At 34.2% G+C, this 23,223-nt stretch overlaps 1 protein-coding gene across 6 annotated transcripts in view; it reads right to left on the bottom strand.

The window, feature by feature from the left end:
• IMMP1L (inner mitochondrial membrane peptidase subunit 1) overlaps positions 1-23,223 on the bottom strand; it is a 72,742-nt gene that overhangs the window by 17,090 nt on the left and 32,429 nt on the right. For 3 of the 6 annotated variants that reach the window (XM_082627317.1, XM_082627314.1, XM_082627318.1), the window contains 3 exons: positions 9,233-9,366; positions 7,616-7,704; positions 3,935-4,061 (listed from right to left, as the gene is read on the bottom strand). In XM_082627317.1, the coding sequence (XP_082483443.1) occupies positions 3,935-4,061; positions 7,616-7,704; positions 9,233-9,337 (321 nt within the window). In that variant the 5' untranslated portion in view covers positions 9,338-9,366. Of the gene's footprint in view, positions 1-847; positions 919-3,934; positions 4,062-7,615; positions 7,705-9,232; positions 9,367-17,758; positions 17,928-18,041; positions 18,103-23,223 lie in introns of all 6 variants that reach the window. The other 3 variants (XM_082627315.1, XM_082627316.1, XM_082627319.1) reach the window with 3 other exon arrangements.

The raw sequence follows: 23,223 nt of genomic DNA, 5'->3' as shown, positions 1-23,223 counted from the left end.
TTTGGACATATTCAGTTCAAGGTGAACATTATATACTAAAGTGGAGATATTAAACAGACTATCAGATATATGACTCTGGAGTTCAGGAAAGAAGTTGTGGTTGATATAAATTTAGGTCTTAAGTTAGATAGTATTTAAAACCATGAGAGAGGAAGGTCACCCTAAGGGCATGTATATAAACAAAAGAAGTTTAAAATACAAACCCTGAGTTACTCCAATATTGGGAGGAACCAACAAAGGACACTCAGAAGGAGCAGAAAGAGGAAGAAAACCTAAAGAGAGTGGTATCCCCCAAACTACGTGAAACTAGGCTTTAAGAACAACTACTTCAAATACTAACAATAGGTCAAGTAAAACGGGGACTGAAAGCTGACCACTGGATCAGCAACAGAGAAGTCATCAGTGACTCTTAACAAGAACTGTTCCAATGAAGTGCTGGGGACCAAAGTCTAAGTGGAATGAGTTCAAAAGAGAATATAAAGTTCAGAGTCGAGTCAGTAAGTATGCACGACTCTCTCCTATAGGAGGATGTGGTGCCAAAGGAGTTTGTTTGTTTAGATGGGAGATTTTATAGCATGTTTGTTTGCTGTTAGGAACTTACTGTATTCCAAAATGACTAACTGTACCACAGTTACACTATGGATTAAAATCACAGCCCTGAACTATCACACAATGTTATCCTGAGAAAGATTACAAAGTGTTATTGTTTCTTTATTAGCTTTGTAAGAAAATTTTACTGTATTTCCTGAGTCCTGGCCCTATATTCCCTAGGGGAATGGAGACTACGTTAAATCGCCTCCTGTGCAGATCAACAGGAGAATGCCAGTTCATTTAATGTATTTCCTACCTGCTAAATGCTTCTTCCAAGTAAATTATTTTTGGCAAATTAGTGGCTTCTAGCAGCAAACTGAGGAATTCCTATAGTATAGAAAGGCAAGTTATTCAAGATGTTTGAGCTGAGTACAATTTGTTTCTTTTGAGAGTCACAAATTAAGCTCATTTCCTAGTAGCCAATGCTCAGCCCATAACCCAAGGGAAAAAATTATTGGCCTCAATACCATGAAAATAAGCAAAACCCACTGCAATAGGACCTGGATAGGGACTGCTTAGTTTCCAAATGCCTAATGTAAAAAATAAATCACCTTTCGTTAAGTGCTGCTTGCCACATGAACTTTTAGAACTCTGGAATGAATAAAATGGTTTCACATCACTTAACCAATGATCTGTTTATATTCTTTTTTTGCCAACTTACAAACAATGCTATTTCTTTCATATGCTAAACTCTATGTTCTAGGTTCCAAATGACAATTTTGGTGTTTTGCTTTCTGAAGCACCTACTTAGGAGAATAAATGTTTTTTGCCTGAAATTCAAAACACATTTAATATATATCATCCTTATTATGCACCTCAATCAAGATCTGAATAGTAATGTCTTCATAACCTATAAACAACAATGATTTTTCTAGAAGGATGCACAGATACGGGGAAGAAACCCCTTTCATAGAAAGCAGCACCAGTGTGCTTCTGAGATAGCTGGAAAAGGGAACACTCTGGAGGGGCAGAATGCACACAGTTTGGATATCTCTTCAGTGCTCCAAACTTGGATGAATTTTTGTTATAAATCACCTTGATTAATGGAACACATTTGCTAAAGTGGTTCTGTAACAGCTACACAATTCTTACGGCTTAAAAAACGCAGCCTAGTGAAACTGGTGGAGCCGGGAAGCCTTCAAAAATCACTGGCTTGTCTTTCAGAACTAATACTGGCCCTGATCAGAAACAGTTGCCTTTCTTTTTAAAAATAATAAAGACAAATACATTTTAAGGGAAGTACAGTTTAGGAGATGGGAGTAGAAATAATAATAGTAAGTAGAGGATATTTTGGGATGAAAAGTAGTGGCGTGGTAAAGAATATAGATTCTGGACAGAGCCAGGCTACCTGTGTTTGAATTCCAACTGTTTCTCTTACTGTTTGAAATTGGGCAATTTATTCAACCTCCCTGTTGTTCAGCTTTCCCATCTGTCAAATGCTACTACCACCTTCACTGGGTTACTGTTTTGATGATTAAATAAATTAACCCTTGGAAAGAGTTTCAACAGTGTCAGGTACAGAGTAAGTACACAGTTAAGGGCTGGCCAATATTATTACAATTGTTTGTACACTTATAAACATGCAAACCAAAGTGAATGGAATATACCTGGAACAAAATGGCAGTGTCCCCTAATTTATTCTCTCAACAAACATAAAAATGCGATGAATGTCTTCTTTAAAATAGATTATTCAAAAAATGTACGTCTTATAGTCCTCTGGTTATTTTCTCTGACTACTTAGCAGAGATTTTATCTAAATCCTTTCATCCTAATATTCTTCCTCTAATAATTTTAAAAGAAAACAACAGCAGTGTACACACTGTACACAGATAGTAGATGCTATCATTTATATGTTTTGTTATCCTTTCTGTGGATAAAGCTATTTCTGGTCTGAAGTATATGCTTGTTGCTAAAGCAACTTAGAAGTGACTAGAATGCCTCAAGAAATGATAATAGTCATGTGAAGGTGAAACCATTACGTAAATAACTGACATTTTTGAAAAATAATAGGATAAGTATCCAAGATGAAGGCCACAGAACAACAGGTTACCTGATACCACATTCTCAACTTTAACATTATCACCATCAACTAAGGATTCCTAGGATGTTTAGCACTGTAGTAATAAACATCAAAAGTGTAATAAACATTTGCACAGCTGAACCATAGTCTATTAAGAACGGTAAATAAATAATAGATTATTTAATAGTCTACTGATCAAATAGGGCAATCAGAGGCTATTATAGGTCAAAATAAATTTACAACGATGAAGACAATTTAACTCTTAATTATATGTTTACACTGGGGATGAAGATAAAGTTACTTAACAGATGTAACAGCTCTATTAATAATCTGATAGTGACACAGAAAATTTAAACAAAAATAGAAAATTAAATTATAATTAAAGTAAGAAGAGTATATGCTGAGTAAACAGAAGGCTGCCCTCCCCTGCCACAAGCTGTCTCAGCAGCCGTGTGACTGGTGAAAGGGGCTAACACATTACATTTGCTCTTCACTCTTCCATTCTACTGCTCTTGCTCTTTTTCCTAACTGAGTTGGCAAGTTGACTACACCAAAATATCTATCCTAAACATTTAAATAGGATTAAAAAAAACTAAACTACAAGACTGTGTTTGGTTTAACCAGATTTTCCAGTAACAAGTCAGTGGAAAAACTATCTAAGCCAGAACTCCAGATTGCATTTACTTGTCATGTCTCCTTTGTCTCCTCCAATCTATGATAATTCCTGACTTTCCTTTTTTTAAAGACCTTGACATTTTTGAAGAGTATTGGTCAATGATGTGGCAGAATGACCCTCAGTTAGGGTTTGTCTGATGTTTTCTCATGAGGCTATACCTTCTTTTTACAAGAGTACCACAAAGGTGATGTGCCCTTCTCAGTCCTTGAATTCAGGGGTCACATTATGTTGACGTCTTGTTATAGGTAAAGTTAACCTTGATTACTCAGTTAACGTGGTGTCTGCCAGGTTTCTCCTCTACGAAGCTACTGTTTTTCCTTTTGTAAAAATATCTTGGGAAAGATACTTTGAGATTATGCAAATACACTATTTTTCGTCAAACGTCTGCCCATTATTTTGACATTCATTGGTGAATCTTGCCTGCAACAACTAATACTGAGATGTTTATACAGGGTTTTAAAAGGAAATAAAATATATAAACTATAATGGCCAAGTTGTTCTTGATACAACATACTTAAATTCTAATGAATGCATTATTCTAACTTATATTCAAAATATGAATAAAAGTTATAATCATTTGTCAGTGTGTTCAGCTAATGTTAATCAACTATGATACCAATGAATAACATAATTGAAATGTTACTTACATAACTATGGCTTTTAAAGAAACCTGATGGACTATTGCTGAGAATTTTGTCTCCTTCCAAACCAATTACTCTTTTACAAATATTTGATTTTGGATCACTTGGGCTTTTTGCAATCACAATGTCACCTCTGAGGGGAAAAAGTCAAAGAAATGTCAGTGTTATTATTAGCATAAACACATGCATGGCACTGCTACAATACTTTTATAAAGCAACTTAACCAAAGCCACACCTTTTATCCTCTAACATACTGACCCTCCCATACATTTACCAGCTTTGAGAACCTTTGTGACTAACTTTATGGGTCAGAATCTAACAATGAGAGTGATGGAAAAGCTATTAGAAGATTCTAAAATTTCTGATAATTCAATGAGAATTATCTTCTTGCACTATACCCACTCAGTGTTACTTCTGTGTCCAAATTTTAGAACCAAAACTATGAAAAAACAATTCCATGTAAATACCACCAAATTAACCAAGCAAATTTGACTGCCCAGCCAGTAGCACTGATTGACTCTAGAGCACATAAAAAGGTAGAAACATCCCTAGAGCTTAAAGAACTGAGGAATTGCAGCATATAAATTATATAACCTGGATAGTTTACAGTATAGTCAAAACAGACACATATTTGAGAAAAAATATCAGAAGACCCAGCCAAATAAAATGCTAAAAGCTGTCCAAACATATATTATAAAAAATAAACTGGCAAATCAAACATATAGAACCAATATGGATATGATTACATATGGAAGACATGATTCATGGAAGAAATAGCAATCTACATGTATTAGAAGACTAAGAAGATATCTAAAATTGGAAAGGAAGAAGGAGACAAAAAAATATGACTAATGCCTCAACCAAAGAGAATAAAATGCTCTTTCTGCATGAAATGAGCAATAAGTGAATTCTGTTGCTCACAATCGAAAGGATTTAATATATTTACTTATTGTCTGTACCAGGTTCAGGAAATAGTTTGATGTTGCTTGTAATAAAAGATGCATATATCAAAACAGTATCAAAAGTCACAAAAATAAAAGGAAGATGATGGTTAAATCAGAAACCTAGTTATTGCTATATATAAGTATTACAATGAGTTCAAAACTTTTGGTAGTCAAGTCAAAAAATAAGTTATGATTAATTACATGGCAATCATTACCTAATAAAATAAAGTTTAGTTTGGGAGGTATGACAAAATTTTCCTTAACAACTAAGTTAAAGAGGAATATACAAGAAGGATACTTATGTAAGGGAAGTAAAGATACCATCTTCATCAGAACTTTTACAGAAAATACAGCAACAGTATTCAGAACAGTCATTTCTTGAGGTTTTTCTTGATTATCGAGTTGAATGCTATTAAAACACTAAATTCCATAATTTGGAGTGCAATATAAGGCTTACACTTGTTTGAAAATGTTATAAAGTATCTCTTTCCAACCAACTGGAACCATGTCAATGGAACTGTTCAGATGAATAAGTTTGCAAATATTGTAACCTATGTAACATACTAACAAAGTTGATTTTGGCTAGCTTTGGGGAAAGAAATGTTTTCCATGGGAGTTTTATTCAGCTTAAGTGTTTTGACAAAATAATCAATATGATCCTCAAAACAAACTCTGCACTTGAATGGCAACATAAAAATCATAATTCAGTCAAGGTGTTTTAATAGAAAGCATCATTACTATATACTGTATTTCTGGTGGTCTAACCAGATATTATAGGCACAGAGCTTAAATCAAAATATATAACCTTGGACTCTCAACTCTTTCAAATAGGATTTTAAAAGAAACTTAATAGAACTAAAACTGAAATTTTCCTGTATTATTTATAAATATCCTTATTATCCCCTCCTAGATTGTAAGCTTTTGAAAACAAGGGTTAGTATCTTGCTAATCCTAACATTCTCTATCAGGTACAGCACATCTTATAAGTGAGGTGCTCAATAACTATTTGTTGAAAGAATAAGTAGTAATAAGAGACTATGGTTGTCTCACGTATGAGTGTTCGGTCCATTGGACTGAAAAATCTATGTGCTTTAGATACCAGATATGCAGACTTTCATTTTCCCTAAATGAATGGCTACTCTATCTTTAGAAACAGCTAGCAAGAGGATCTCTTACCAGGGGTCAGAGATTCCCCTGAAATCTCAAGAGTTCTGTGCTGCAGATAAAAGAAAACAATACTCAGGACAGTAATGTTTTTAAAGTAGGAGTTACCAACTGACTACCTTGTCTGTAAAAGTTACTTTGGTATGTCTCCTATAAATGCCAAAGTTTGAACTGTCCTTCCACCTAATGGGCCCCCTGAAGGAGCAGAATACAAAATAAAACCTCTAAAGAATCTTAATTAATTTACTAAATATAGTTATTTGTATTACCATCTGAATGCAAAGAGTATCTATCCAAAAAAAAAAAAAAGACAATATTGAGCTGTTCATTCAAACACTATTTAGCCAATGAGTCCAGCTACTTGTTAAGGATGCTCAAGGACTATGAGAGTGGAATCATGTGATTAGCATGGAAAACAGAAGCTTGTCTTCATGTTGCAGTGAAGCTAGGTCTCTAGTTAATCCAAAGACTGTAATAAGTTATTTTGATACAAGTTAAAAAGAAAAGGAAGCTAGAACATAACCTGTTATATAAGTTTTATTTTATAACCCCATATCTATCAATTAGGTATTATCTTGGAGTTGTTATGGATAAAAGATCTGAGGAATTACCCACAGACCATGCTAGAACATACAGCTTGAGCAAGAGAGAGTTTCTGTTTACAGAATCTAAGACAGTGGAAGAACGAGTCAACACAAAGAACAGTTTTACACTATTCTGGGTGATTTTTCAGTGATGTGAAGTAGACTATAAAAAAGGACAATAATGAAAGAGGAATGCCTAAACCTACTTATGTCATAAGCTAAATACCAGCTCAAGTGAGTAAAATTTGTATTTGATGAAGATGAAATGTGATACAGATCTATTTTTTCAGAATCATGAAAAACTAATGGATCCCAAATTTTAGGGAATGAAAGAGGTGTCCTTTAGAAAATACACTAAATTACTAATACTTCACATCCATTCAGAAGGAATAATAATCAGGGAGTTAAGTAGAATAAACAGTATCTCAAGGATTGGAAACACCATTTAGACTAGGATTTTAAAAGATGTAGTGGCAAACAATATTTCCCAAGGAGTTTTTTAACTTAATATAATTAATCAGGAGACTCATAATAGATAAGATTCCTGGCTCCCGGCTATATACAGTGCTATAGTCTAAAAATCACCGACTGCTCATCATAGACTATAGAGAATACGACAGTCATCAATAGAAATGCAGGATTATTTTAAAAATTAAAAAATCAAATCACTGATTTGGATATGTAATTTAGCTCCTAAGTTCTAGGACAAACCCACCCCCCAACCCCCCCACCAAAAAAAGTAAAGGCTTGAATGCACATTATAAAAGGGACTGCTATCTACTTTGCACAATGATACAAGGAACTGTATGTTTAAAGAAACTATTAAAATTTCTCAAACTGAGAGAAAAAATTTGAGCCAAAATTTCATCCAGTTGGTCATTAATTTGGTTATTTACAAAAGAGTTTTTAAAGCTAAAGTTAAGAAACTGCAGAAAAGACACAATGTGTATGTGTGTTTTCACCATCAATTTAATATATCTGTGGCAGAAATTTACCTTTGGATACCATAAAAATGTCGACTAAGATTTTCTGCAAAAACAACATCTGAATTGTGAATTGTAGGCTCCATTGATGGTCCAGAACACTGAAAGAGAGGCAATTTTTAAATTTAAGTTGAAAACCTTTTAAAATATAAATCATCTGAGCAGGCTTAAAAGAAAGAAAATCAAGCAAATGTTCTTCAAGTTTGGAGGATGATTCATAATAAGCTGGAAGCTCCAAGATAAGTTCAACTCTACAGAGTAGCCAGCAAGTCTGGAAAAACAGGCAAAATATATTTAAAATGGTTTGTTAATATTATATTATAATAGAGAAATAAAATAACATTATCTATGTTTCCAAATTTTGGCCATCTTGTAAAATTTAAGCATCATGAGAGCAGGAACTTTGTCTCTCATGTTCCCAATTGTGTAACCAAGGTCAAGAACGTGCTTGGCATAAGGTTGATACTCAATATATACTTGTTGAATGAATAAATTAATGATTTTTTTTCTTGCTACTGTCAGCTACCATCCAGTGCCCATGACAGTTATTTACCAAGTGGTATCATACTATTCTCAATGAGTTGATGCCTTTCCTTTTCTTCCAAGAGAACAGCTTACTCACTTGATGGGGCTGCAACTTATGTTTTCTACTGAAAAGTATTGGCATAATGAGACGTACTTTAAAGACTTTCATATTAGTAGGTAAAACAATAATCTTCATATATATCTCAAAACTGTAATGAATGATCATCTCAACTTGAAAAATCGAAACACAACAGTCTCCATTCACTCCACTTACATGTAAATAAAACTTTTTACTCAAAACTTCTTACTTGGGCAGAAAAAACAAAGACCACAATGCAAGTTTTTTGCTAACTCTGTAGCCTACTGGAAATACCAATGTAAATTTAAAAAAATCAAAGAGGGGAGTTTCAGTTAAATACATTTATTTGCGTTACTCCAGCTCAACTTGAGATTATATGACTGTGAATATCTTAGGGTAAACCTGATAAAAATAGCAACACCAACAGCAAAACTTACTGACTGAACAATCAATCAATTTATTCTTTCATTTATATGACAAAAGGTTAGTATTGTCATGGTTGATAGATTCATGATGCAATATTAAGAAAATGCATTGGTAGGAGGACAGCCTTAACACTTTAATGTTGACACAAGGCAGAATAATCATTTATTTTCAGGACAGTTATTGATACTCTTCACAGTGGTTAAAAGTAGGGGTTTTGAAAATCAGAGAAATCTGTGCTGAAATTCCAAGTCTACTTGGAATTGTGGGACCTGCAGAAAGTTACTTAAGCTTTCTGAGCCTCAGTTTCCTCATGTGTATAGTAGATTTCTAGTAAGTATCTCATAGAGTGTAAATGAATTAATAAATGTAAAACATCAAATACATCCTGGAACACAGTAAGTAGCATTCAATAAATGGTAAAAACTAGTATTATTAGATTAATAGGGCCTTTGTGCCCCTGCAAGAAACAACGCAGGACCATATTTAAAGTTACAGTTCTTATATTTTATATCAGTGCCAATTCAAACACTCTCTTCCTTCAATTTTTAAAAAAAACAAACATATTTTAAATGATTATTTTCTTGAATGTAAAAACTTACCATGACAACACCACCAACGTATTCAAAAGCACAATGAGCTATACAGCCATACTGAATAGTATAGCCAACAAGCCGAAAGGTTTTTCCCAGAACACCACGAAGCATAGTTCTATGTAGACTCTGCCACCATTGGCCTGATGGTAAATTTCAAAAAGTTTCATGATCAATACTATTTAAAAACACTTAAGAAATAGCTCTATTGTAAAATATTTTACAATCACCCAGAGTGTATTAAATGCCTAATATGGTTTGGTGCAGAAAATCAAGAGTTTATTTTCATTTTTGCTGAAGGTTTTTTAAAATGGCAAATTATAGCCACTTAATATTGTGATCTTCTAAACAGAGATTATATTCAAATATCACTGGGTTTATATATGAATTAGATAACTAGTAGACTCTGAACTTGTCTCTCCCCTTTCATGCCTTGGTTATTTCTTGGTATTAAGACAGATATCTAAGAAATGATATTAACTCTTTCAAATACTAAGAATAGTTTTTCATACTGTTGCCTGCTATCGTACATCAGTTCTCATCATAACATAATATAGGAATAAAGGGGAAAGCACTAGAATAGGTGTATGAAAATGCAAGTTTTAAACTGCTTCCTTTATTAATTTGCATGACCTTCAATGAATCACTTAACCTCTCTGGGCCTTAATAAAATGGAAATAATAGTATCTCACAGAATGGTTCTGAGAATCAAATTCAATAACATGTCAAAGTGGCTTTGCAAATTATAAAGTTACATTCAGTTTTCAGGGTTTTTTTTATTAGTTTCTGCTTTATAACAGTTTTCAGTTATTAACTATTGATATAACAATGAACACATGAATATTATGAAACAGCACAAAGAAACATGTATTTTTAGAAAGCTATATACACTTAACATACTGATATTACTGATCTAAAACAGTCCTAGTATTTGTCCCTTCCTTTCCATTTACCTGCTAAAACTATGTTTCAAGCATTTCTCAACTAACGGCCTAATGCTTAGGCCTAGACTCCTATGCACTGTTCTTAGATTAAATTTACTAAAACACATCAACAATAATAATAATATGTAACATTTGCTCAATGCTTGGATATGTCAGGTTTTACAAATTAATCTCTGTGAAATAGATAGTATTACCATTATCATTTTATAGATAAGACAAAGGAACCTAAGAGTAGTAAACTTACATGCTAAACATCACAAAATCGGAAAATGACACTCAAGAACTTAACTATTATGTTACACTGAATTCCATATTACTCCTTTGCTCCCATAACCTCAATGGTTATGGTTATGGTCTATCAGATCAAGTACAGATTACTCATCTTCAGGATCTTTGACAGATGGCTCCCATTCCATCCTCACATTCCAACCTGATCTTCCCTGATGCTCCTACATGAATGAACTACTCCATCATACTGGTCCAGTTTACTTAGGGTATACTGCCCAACCAACACTTATGTATGCCAATACCCATGCCTGGAATATACCCATCATGATACCCATCATGTATCTAATTTGTAACTCTTCTCCAAAGGCTCTCAATAGGCAAGTTTTTCCTTATGTTCAAGTGGTTCCTTATGTTCATTTTTTAATGATTAAGAACAGTTTCTAAAGCTGATCTTGTCTTGAGCAGGTATCCTGGCTCCACCATATTTTAGCTGTGTGACCTTAGGAGGTTATTTTACCTCTGTAAACCTCAAGTGCCTTTCCCTGTAAAATGGCCTTAGTATCAGTACCTATCTCAGAGAGTTAGTGAGGATTACATGTAATCAGATATATAGTGTATCAATAAATTCTAGCTACTATATCATTCACTTGGCAATCAGCATGTGCTATATAACCTCATAACATTAGTTGCATTTTCAAGTGTCTAAGTTTCTCCCTAACTTATATTTAAATAAAATAATAGAATTTTTTTTTTTTTTGGCTGTGTCACATTGCAGGATCTTAGCTCCCCAACCAGGGATTGAACCCAGGCCCTCGGCAGTGAAAGCATGGAGTCCTAACCACTGGACCGCCAGGGAACTCCCAATAATAGAATTTTAGAGCCCACAACATAGAACTATATCTTTTATTAGTGTTTTATTACTTATTAGTGTTTATTCGCCTATTAAACATTTATTATGTCTTCTCCCCTAACAAGTCTTCTCTGGCACCACCCCAAGAAATGTTACTTATGCTTTGTGTCACTCACCTACCTTAAGCATACACTGATTATAATACTTACCACACTGCATTATTCATATCTTTTCCCTTATTACATACTATATTTACTTATATGTCTGTGGGCAGTGACTGTGCAGTATTCATCTTTGGGTCCTTAGGGCCTACCAAAGAATGCTTGCCTGACTGAATTAATGAATAAATATTGAACCCAAATCTCCTATAATTTCAACATCTTTAGTATGATAAAAATGGTTATAAGGTTCAAAATGATTATCAGAAGACCACTGAGATTTTTGGTTAATGAGGAGACATGTTAATGTCATACTCACTGAAGAAAGAAAAAAACTGCCAGTAACATATTAAAAAATGTTCTCATTAAATCTTTTAAGTAATATGAAATATTCCATTTTAGGAATCTGGCTTACAGTAATACTGATGCACTTTAAAAACTATTGATATTTAGAATTTAATAAATAAGAAGTGATATTTAAAAACACTTCATAACTGAGGCTCAATTAATTCAGAAAAGATTGAAGAGGAATAACAATAATAGAACATTATTTGTAAAATTAACTAGGTTGTGTAAACACTACTTTGCTCCCACTATAAAACTAGGGAAAAAAGTAGGGGTTAAGTCCGAAAGCTTAGCTTTGAAAATGTGATCTATGAAAACAAATCCTAAAAAGTAGTGAAATGAATATTACATTTAAAAACTAAAATAAAAATGAGCTTACCTGATGTTAGAGAGGGGATATATTATCAAACAAGAAACATGCGGCACTCAGCAAGAAGATATTGTTAACACAGATAAAAGGTGAAATTTAGAGGGGAAATTAATAGCAATCTACCAAAATTCAAATAATTTGGATTATGCATTTGGCTAAAAAACATACTAAAAAAATACAAAGATGCTATAACAATACAATGGTTCTGATTCACTGAGAGGCCCTGTAATTAACTCCCATTCAGAAGTAATTGGGGCCATAAAGCCTTTTTTTATTACTCAGTAAATGCTCAATCCCAAATACAATGTTTGTGATGAAACTGTCTCATAAAATAATAAAACAGATGAGTGATCAGAAGAAAGAAGTTAACAGACATTGTTTCTTCCCTAGAGATATTAGCAACAGAATGGTGTCTGAAGTGTCTGAAACTATTTTGGATCTTAATCTCCTAGATGAAAAGAGCGATGGAGCTATTTATAGAGGACTCTGAGGATCAAGATTACTTGGTCTTATATTTAAAAGTGCAATGAGGAGCACTGTTGAGAAATACTGAAATTGAGAATAAGAGCTGATGAATTATTTTTAAGAGAAATCTCAGAGTAGAAAGTAACATCCATATAAGACATAAATAAACCACATACACTGCTAGCACTCAGTAGATCTACTAGCATAAGGGATTAATTAACAGAGAGGTTTCAAACCTCTGGTTTACATAGTGATTTCAAGGGGTCCATGGCTCTATATATGCATCCATGTGCCAGATATCTTGTTTGTCCCTTTGGACTCACTCTCTACCTTTCTCCATACTGCTCTCTGCACTTGGAAAACTGACCTATATGAACTACATCAAGGCACTTCAGTCAAGCTTCGACTTCCAGCAGGAAGTCAGAGGAAGGAACGGTTACGGATTTTCCTGGCTCCCTCCCTCTAGAGTCTTTGGACGAAAGGTCATTGTCTCCAAAGGCATAGGAGCCACTTTGAGGGGTTTCCCATTGGCCAAATTTGAGATTAAAAAAAATAATAATAACAGTAATAAATAATATATTAGAATAAAAATGAAATCTACTGAGGACTTTTTTAAAAAAAGAAGTATGTGTTGGGGACAAGGAAAGTTCTTTATCAAAAAAAATGGCAGCTAATATATATAGAGAGAGGGAATAATGAAATTATTACCAATGTAGTAATTCATTCAGGCAAGGGCCATTAATAGATGTTTAAAATTACTGGATGATGTTCTTGGATTAGAAGAATTAACATTATTAAAATGGCCATACTACCCAAAGCAATCTACAGATCTAATGTTATCCCTATCAAATTACCCATGACATTTTTCAAAGAACTAGAACAAATAATGCTAAAATTTATATAGAACCACAAGAGACCCAGAACTGCCAAAGCAATCCTGAGGAAAAAGAACAAAGCTGGAGGCATAACCCTCCCAGACTTCAGACAATACTACAAAGCTACAGTAATCAAAACGGCATGGTATTGGCACAAAAACAGACATATGGATCAATGAAATAGAGAGCCCAGAAATAAGCCCACACACCTACGGTCAATTAATCTTCAACAAAGGAGGCAAGAATATACAATGGAAAAAAGGCAGTCTCTTCAATAAGTGGTGTTGGGAAAACTGGACAGCTACATGTAAAAGAATGAAATTAGAACATTCTCTAACACCATACTCAAAAATAAACTCAAAATGGATTAAAGACCTAAATGTAAGATCAGATACTATAAAACTCCTAGAGGAAAACATAGGCAAGAACACTCTTTGACATAAATTGCAGCAATAATTTTTGAATCTGTCTCCTAGAGTAATGGAAATGAAAACAAAAATAAACAAATGGGACCTAATGAAACTTGAAGCTTTCGCACAGCAAAGAAAACCATAAACAAAATGAAAAGACAACCTACAGAATGGGAGAAATTATTTGCAAATGATGTGACCAACAAGGGCTTAATTTCCAAAATATACAAACAGATCATACAGCTCAATATAGAAAACAAACAGCCCAATCAAATAATGGGCAGAACACCTAAATAGATATTTCTCCAAAGAAGACATACAACAGGCACATGAAAAGATGCTTAATATTGCTAATTATTAGAGAAATGCAAATCAAAACTACAATAATATATAACCTCACACGGGTCAGAATGGCCCTTATCCAAAAGTCTACAAATAGTAAATGCTGGAGAGGGTGTGGAGAAAAGGGAACCCTTTTACACTGTTGGTGTAAATGTAAATTGGTGCAGTCACTATGGAGAATAGTATGGAGGTTCCTTAAAAAACTAGAGTTACCATATGATCCTGCAATCCCACTCCTAGGCATATATCCAGAGAAAACTCTAATTCAAAAAGATACATGCACCCCAATGTTCACAGCAGCACTATTTACAATAGCCAAGACATGGAAACAAACTAAGTGTCCATCAACAGATGAATGGATAAATAAGATGTGGTACATATCTATATATCTCTCTATATATAGATATATAGATATATATACACAATGGACTATTACTCAGCCACAAAACAGAATGAAATACTGCCATTTGCAGCAACATGGATGGACCCAGAGATTATCATACTAAATAAAGTCAGAAAGAGAAAGACAAATAACATGATATCACTTATATGTGGAATCTAAAAAAATGATACAAATGAACTTATTTACAAAACAGAAATAGACTCACAGACATAGAAAACAAACTTATGGTTACCAAAGGGGAAAGGCGAGGGGAAGGATAAATTAGGAGCTTTGGATTAACAGACGCACACTACTTTATATAAAATAGATAAACTTCAAGGTCCTACTGTACAGCACAGGGAACTGTATTCAATATCCTGTAATAAACCAAAATGAAAAAGAATCTGAAAAAGAATAGATAGATAGATAAACTGAACCACTTTTCTATATACAGGAAACTAACACAACATTGTAAATCAACTGTAGTTCAATTTAAAAAAATACTGGGTAAAAGGCAAACAAGAGAAAACTAGAATAACAGTAACTTAAGTAGGGGATTTATTTTCTATTAACACTAGTTGCTATATCCAAGTTACAGGCAGGAAGAAAGAAAAAGTATAAAGAGTATCCTGATTAACTTTTTTTAAAAAATAAATTTATTTATTTATTTATTTTTGGCTGCATTGGGTCTTCATTGCTGTGCACGGGCTTTCTCTAGTTGTGGCAAGCGGGGGCTACTCTTCGTTGTGGTGCACCAGCTTCTCACTGAGGTGGCTTCTCTTGCTGCGAAGCACGGGTTCTAGGTGCGTGGGCTTCAGTAGTTGTGGTGCAAGGGCTTCAGTAGTTGTGGCTCACAGGCTCTAGGGCGCAGGCTCAGTAGTTGTGGCACATTGGCTTAGTTGCTCCGCGGCATGTGGGATCTCCCCTGACCAGGGCTCAAACCCGTGTCCCCTGCATTGGTAGGCGGATTCTCAACCACTGCGCCACCAGGGAAGCCCATTATTTGTCTTTTTATCCAAAAAATACCCCACCTTGTTCCAGCAACACCTAACTGGCCAAAACTATATAACTAAGTACAGTACAAGGGGTGCTGAGAGAACATTGCTGTTCTCTTTGTAAGCTTTGTAGCACTATTTGACCTTGAAAAATCACCTGAGTATTACCTGAGAAAAATAAAAAAGTTAAAGGAAGTATGAAAGGGAGACATGGAAATGGAGACAACATATACAGTCAAGTCTTTGGAAGAGTTTGGCAATGAAGGCAAGCTAAACAGTAGAGCAGGGTTTTTCATCCTCAGCAGTACTGACATTTGGGGCCAGACAATTCTTTGTTGTGGGCAGCTATCTTTTACATTGTAGGATTTAAGCAGCATCCCTGGCCTCCAGATGCCGAGAGGACCCCTTCCCTAGTTGTGACAAACTAAAATGTCTCCGGACATTGCCACATGTCCCCAGGATGTAAAACGGCCCTCAGTTGAGAACCACAGCAGTAGAGTAATAGGAAGAATGTGGTATTTAGCAAGTTTTTTTAAAACATGGAAACACAGTAGCATATGCTTGAGAGCCAATGGTAACAATCCCACAGGGAGATAAAGAGAGACTACTGATAAGTGAGGGAGAAGAGGAGAGGGAAATAGAGAGATGCCTGAACACTGACATAAACAAGGCAAGAGGAGGACTTCAATGCCAGTTTTGACAGAGTATTTATACCAGAATAACTTCTTGGTTGCAAAATCTGGATAAACAAAATAGCTGTTTAAAGGCATTAGGCAGCAGTATAGGCAAGCCTTGAGGGGCAAGTATATATGAAAGAAGGGAAGAACATAAGGTAAACACATTCACTTGGCCTTTTCTCCAAGAATACTCGCCAATTAACAGCACAGGAAAATAAAAGTTTTAGCAGAAAGTGGCAGTTCCATTTGGCTAAGAAAGAGGTTGGAATTTATGGCCGTCAAAGTAGATGGCACATGAGGGTCAAACTGTAGACAGGTAGGAACCATAAGTCAGCATGCAATTTTGCCACAAAGTGCTAGCCAACTCCTAAATTGCTTCCTGAGCAGAATGAGACTCCAGAATCTCAGTAGAAAGCAGCAAATAAAAGGCTAAAAACCTAAACAGAGATGTTAGCAACCACAGAATACCACGCAATGTGAGGGAGACAGGGGTTGGACTTCAAGACCCTCCAAGGCCGGCCATGCTGGTTATGACTGTAGTAGGGTTACCACTGAGAGTGAAGGCAAAACTGGAAGGGATCAGCCTTTTAACAAAGAATACAACCCACCCCTGACAGGATTAAAGTGACCTGTTCACACACTACCTGGCTGCTGAGGAAAAACAAAACAAAAACTCTGAATTTTCATAGGAAGAATACAACATCAGTGAGAACTCCCACAGTATTTTCTATAATGTTGGAGTGGGAAGGCCTTTTTTAAAAAATAATTGAGATACAATTCACATGCCATGAAATTCACTCTTAAAGTATACAATTGTAAAAGCTGTGTTCGAATATTGATAGTTTTGTCAGTTTGATGGTAGAAAAATGAAGGAGCTCTTAATTCAGGTTTTTATCTTCTCAATCTCACAAGCTGAGGTCAAGAGCAGAGACTGAGAACTCTCAGCATAAAGCAAGCTGGTAAACTGAGAACTGGTTACAGATGTATTGGTATTCTATTGCTTCTGTAACGAATTACCATAAAGTTAGTGGTTTAAAACAACACAAATTTATTATCTTACAGTCTGTAGGTCAGAAGTCCACTATGTGTCTCACTGAACTAAAAATCAAGGTTTGGCAGGGCTGCATTCCCTTCTGGAAGCTCTAGGGAAGAATCCATTTCCTTGCCTTTTCCAGCTTCTAGAAGCTACAAACATTCCTTGGCTCATGGTCCCCTTCTTCCGACTTCAAAGTAAGCAGCACTGCATTTCTCTGACTATTCTTCCTTGGTCACATCTCCCTCTAACTCTCTGGCTTTATTTTGCCATCTTCTTCCACTTTTAAGGACCCCTGTGATTAAATAGAGCCCACCCAGATAATCCATGATAATCTCCTCATTCACATTCCTTAATTTAATCACATCTGCAAAGTCCTTTTTGCCATGTAAGGTAACATATTCATATGTTCTAGGGATTAAGACATGGATATCTTGGAGTAAGTGGTGGAATTATTCTACCTGCCACATCAAAATACCGACACACTCAACCAGTAGTTATCAAAGTGTGGTCCACCGATCAGCAGGCATTTGTTTGAAGTGCAAGTTCTTGGGCCAAACTCAAGATTTATGTAATCAGAATGGGAGTGTTGCTCAGCAGTCTGTGTTTTCACAAGTTCTCCAGGTGATTCTGAAACAAAATTTGAGAACAACTGCTCTAAACTCCCAGGTGGCCAATGGCCACTTCTATCCTTGAGCAGCCTTGCTCATCTAGTCATTTATTACTGTGTGCCAGATAACTTACCATATTCCATGTGTGCTGTGAAAAAAGTTGGGGAGCTTTGGCATATAGAATTTTGCTCCACCTAGGAAACAGAATTTATTACTTTTTATTCCCTATTACATTTACATTTAAAAAAAACTGAGTTAGATAAATTAGGAGTTTGGGATTAACATTTACACATATAAAATAGGTAAACAACAAGAACCTACTGTACAGCACAGATAACTATACTCAATACCTTGTAATAACCTATAATGGAAAAGAATCTGAAAAAGTATATATGTATAACTGAATCACTTTGCTATACACTTAAAACTAACACAACATTGTAAATTAACTATACTTCAATAAAAAACTGAGTTATTAATGTAGAGAACCAATTCCTTTAATGGGGAGCCTATGTACTCTATCAGATAACTAATAGAAAAGCTAGAAAAAAAGAAATGAAAATTTAAAATTGTGACTGTGCCACATAATACAGGAAAGGAAACATACAATAATCCTCCCCAGAAAACCTTTAAGAGACTCTGATTAAAATATAGTAAAACTCGGGCTTCCCTGGTGGCGCAGTGGTTGAGGGTCCGCCTGCCGATGCAGGGGACACGGGTTCGTGCCCCGGTCCGGGAAAATCCCACATGCCATGGAGCGGCTGGGCCCGTGAGCCATGGCCGCTGAGCCTGCGCTTCCGGAGCCTGTGCTCCGCAACGGGAGAGGCCACAACAGTGAGAGGCCCGCGTACGGCAAAAAAAAAGTAAAACTCCACATAATACTGGCATAAGGGAGCAAGGGTGCTGTCTTCTTTCAATGTTCTATATATACATTATAGATTTTAAAATTTTTTCTTCCTATAACATAAAGTTAGAAAACACTTTGTTGGATGTAGGTAATGGCTTCTTTCAATATACATAAAAATCCTCAAATACCAACCAAAATAACAGTAACAACAATAACAGCAAATACTTAAATAGTAGTCTTGAGTGCCAAGCACTGTTCTAGTTACATATATTAACTCACTTAATTCTTACAATAACTCTATGAGAACTCATTTTATCAAGTATCTCATTTTACAGATAAAGAAACTGAGGGACAGAAAGGTTAAGGAACTATTAAAAATCACACAGCTCATACACAGCAGAGCCAGAATTCAAAACAAGGAGGTTGGGTTCTAAAGTCCACCACTATGCTCTACTGCCTCTCAATAAAAATGAAAGAACTTTGTCAGAGACTATTTATAAAATAGGCATGGGAGAGAGGTTGGACTGATGTTAAAACTAGCTAAAAAGATGGTGCAGAGTGAACTCTAGAAGCTGAAAAACAAGTAGACATTTCTCCATCCTTAGAAGTTTCTGGGAATAGGAGTACAAGTCTAAGATCTTGATTTAGATCTAACCATTAAAGTAGCCTTTACAATGATTTCAGAATACCCAAAGCCACAAAGAAAATATCCACCTGATTTTTCAGGTCTGGAATTCCTTCGAAAAGAAGAGAAAGCGTTTTGTTTCAGAAACAGGAAAAAATGTAAAGTGTCAGGGTTAATTGAGACTATCAGTTTACAGAAATTAATTTATTTTAAAGTATAAGCAGTCAATCAAAGAAGTGGTTAATATCATACTTTTTTTTTGTTTTGATACATGGAATAGTTAGTGAATATATTAGCATTTAAAGAAGGATTCACATTAAGAAAAGGTGAGAAGAGAGTAGGATGTGAAGCAGAAGACAAATCCCAACAACATAGTTTTGCTACATTTACCTTCATTTGGACAAGAAGAAACAGCAGACATAACATTCCTGAGACCTCTATGATTTCTAAAATTCAAGAATATCTACAACAAAATACACTTTCCCCATAGAATTATATCTATCTATCTATCTATACAAAGTAACTGAAAGATATATGTCCATTTCTAACCGTGAATGGAAGTTACTGTGACAAGAAGAGAACAACAAAGACTCATTAAGACATGGATGTTGAGTGGTGTACTCTGTTCAATAGCTAAATAATTCACTCTCACACAGCAGCCTCTCCATCAAAGTAATTCAAATTCCTGCCACTTCAAAATCACCTTCAAGGCTGCTCATGAATTGTTCAAATCTGTAATGTTAAATCTACTGTAAGACGTGTGCAGAGGATACTTTTTACATTCTAGAACTGCAAATTCAAGGAGCACTTATCCCCATAATCAATGAAAATTTTATTTAAATCTATTTATTTTGATTCATTCTCAGAGGAAATAATTGACAGCACTTTAAGGTTTAAAGCAGTGAATACTGCTTTAAATTTGACTGCAGCATCAAAATAACTCAAGAACCTAATTTAAAATCCAAATTTCCAGGCTCCCATCATGGAGCTAATGAATTTGAATTTGTGGGAGCAAGGCTGCAGAATCAGTAGTTTTAGTAAGCTCCCAGGAAGGAAACCTAGTAAAGAACTTTGTGGTGTCATTTGAGACCACTGAGACATACTCAACATTTTCAGAAACTTGACAAAATTTAACCATTCATTATTTTTAAACTAAATGTTAACTTTGGGATAATTCTATAAATTTTCATCATCAAATAAACTGTATAATGCTAACATTTCAATGATTTTGAAAATCCAATATTATTTTCTGAAGTTCACTTTTTATACATATATATATACAAAATCAAAACTCATTCTACGTTTATAAAGCATAAGCACTTGACACTATTAGTACAATTAAGTACCAGCTTCCAAACAGTGAAATACCAAAACCACCCCATTCATTTACCAATAATTCCCCAATGGCTATATAATCCATCTATTTCAGAACAATATACAAGTTGTACAAGCAATAGTTGAAGGATATTCATTCAAATGGAAGAAATATCATTTAGCATTACTATAGGCTAGCTGTCGTGTGCCAGTCTACAGTTCATGCGTGGCCCTTTAGAGGTAATACTAAGGCTCACAAATTACTAAAAAAGAAAAAAAAGTTTATCAGCTCTTAAATAATCAATAAGTCCTATGATTCCCATCCTGCACTACTGTTACAACTGACTTATTTTTAAAAAATTTTCTTCATTTCTCCCATCCTATATCCCTTTTTCTTATCGCCAAAAATAACTCCCTTAACTTTTATTGACACATTATGAGTCACCTGTGCAATAAATTTATTAGCTGTAGCTTTTAAAGATGAGTCAACTTTATGTTATCAACAAGGTATTAAATTCAAGTAACCGATACCTATTTGAAAAGAATGTATGTCACTGAGAAGACCCTATATGTTTACAATGAATTTAATTAAGATGAGTTTATTTGGGACTTTCCAAAGGAGATAACCATTTCTAGTCAAATAATAATGGCCAGGACAGGGAAGGAAAAAACACTAACTCTCAAATGCCACTCAGTAAACAGCTGATTAAAAAACAGAAAAGTAAACAGTGACCATGTTTAATAAAAGTTTTGAGACAAATTTTATTTTGAAAGGAAAGCTACTCTTTTGAAATAATTATATCATACTATTAACTACCATAGAAAGTTACCCTGAGAAATACACTACCTGACAAAATAATTTGAAATTGCACATAAACCAAATATTGTATATTTAAAATACAAGTAATTATATTACGAGGATAAGAAAAAGCTTTTAGTCCACTTATTTCATGAATAGATCTTTTAAATGTAATAGAATTTTACATAAACAGCTTTTCAAATAGTAAAAATACAAACAGAAGGCTAAAGAAGTCCTTTATCAACGAACATAATGCAGTTCAGTAGAAATATTATTAAGCTTTCTCATTCATTCATTTTAAATGTGACAACCAACGAAGAAACACATTTTGGAATACAATAGCTTGGAACCAGTTTAAAAAATTCATTAAGAATAACAAATTTGCTAGGTAGGTTTGACCAACGATCGCTACATAAATTTATTATATTTTATTATTGTTTTTTTAGATAAAGACCTCATGTGGAGAAAAGTAAAATGTACTACACATAAACAGAGGCTGCAAGTAAATCAATATATTATGCATAATGGATGATTATATTTCAGTTATTCTTATAATTTCAAAAATACTTTAGTCACCTATATTTAAGATTTTTAAGTTTAAAAACATTAAGATTAACGTTTTATAATCTATTTTTTCAAATATAAAGCTACTAAATCAAAAAACACAATAAGATAAAAATCAAGTCCTATGAATAAATATTTTAAAAGTATTCCAGGATCATAACACTGACAACACTAATTATCTTTTCCAGTCTTGGCAGTTATGTTGCATACTGTTTGGGTGACTGATGGGATAATTTCACTTCATTTTCTCTCAGTTTATTCTGGACCATGTACGAGAAGAATATTAAAATAATTAACACCTCTAAACAAAGTAGTTGATAAAGTTTTTGGTTGAAATAAAATGCTTAAAAAAAGAAAACCTCAATTAACTAATACATGATTCTAGAGCAAGTAACTAAACCCCCATCTGCTAAAGGAAAACTTTGACTAAGAATTTTTGATTTTAAAAAATAGTCATTCAGTATTAATATTAAGTATTTTATGACTTTTACATAAGATCATACACTTTCACAAAGAGCCTTTTTTATCAGCAATTTGAGTCAGCATTTCCTTAATTATCAAAAGTATATGTCGATATATTTTGATATCATTAAACATTTTATTCACTAAAAACATTTAATCGGCAGGAATTGAAGCAGTCATAAAACAGGTAAAACGTATGACAAAACAAATTACTCCAATTCCTTATACCTATAGACAGTAGGATTTATTGATAATGGCCTCATATCTAAAAGAACACTAAAGTCTTTAAACTAATATTTAATGTCAAATATAAATCTTTACCAATAGCAAATACATTGTATCACCAAACTAGAAAAAGTAAAAAAGACAATAATCAACTTTTCTATTTGAACATTTTAATACATTTTAAGTCATACGTAGTTTATAGTCTATATATGTCTTCCATAATTTTGAGTCATATAGCTTATAATAAGGCAACATATTTTAAATAATAAAAAAGCATATTCTTTGCCTTGATCACCTGATTTTTTTGGTTGTTGTTTATAAAATTAATCATAGTTAGCAGGATAGAAATCGCTTTGAGCTTCATGAATGACATCCAAGAGATGGGAAAGGATTAGTTCTCAGTTGCTGCCAGTTATAGTGCCAGGTGGCTTTTTCTGCAGTGAAGGTGTTACGGATAATCCCATTACACTGGTACTAAA

Source organism: Mesoplodon mirus, assembly GCF_964341445.2.
Source record: "Mesoplodon mirus genome assembly, chromosome: 7".
Lineage (NCBI taxonomy): Eukaryota > Metazoa > Chordata > Mammalia > Artiodactyla > Ziphiidae > Mesoplodon > Mesoplodon mirus.
This window is presented reverse-complemented; position numbering and strand designations above follow the sequence as displayed.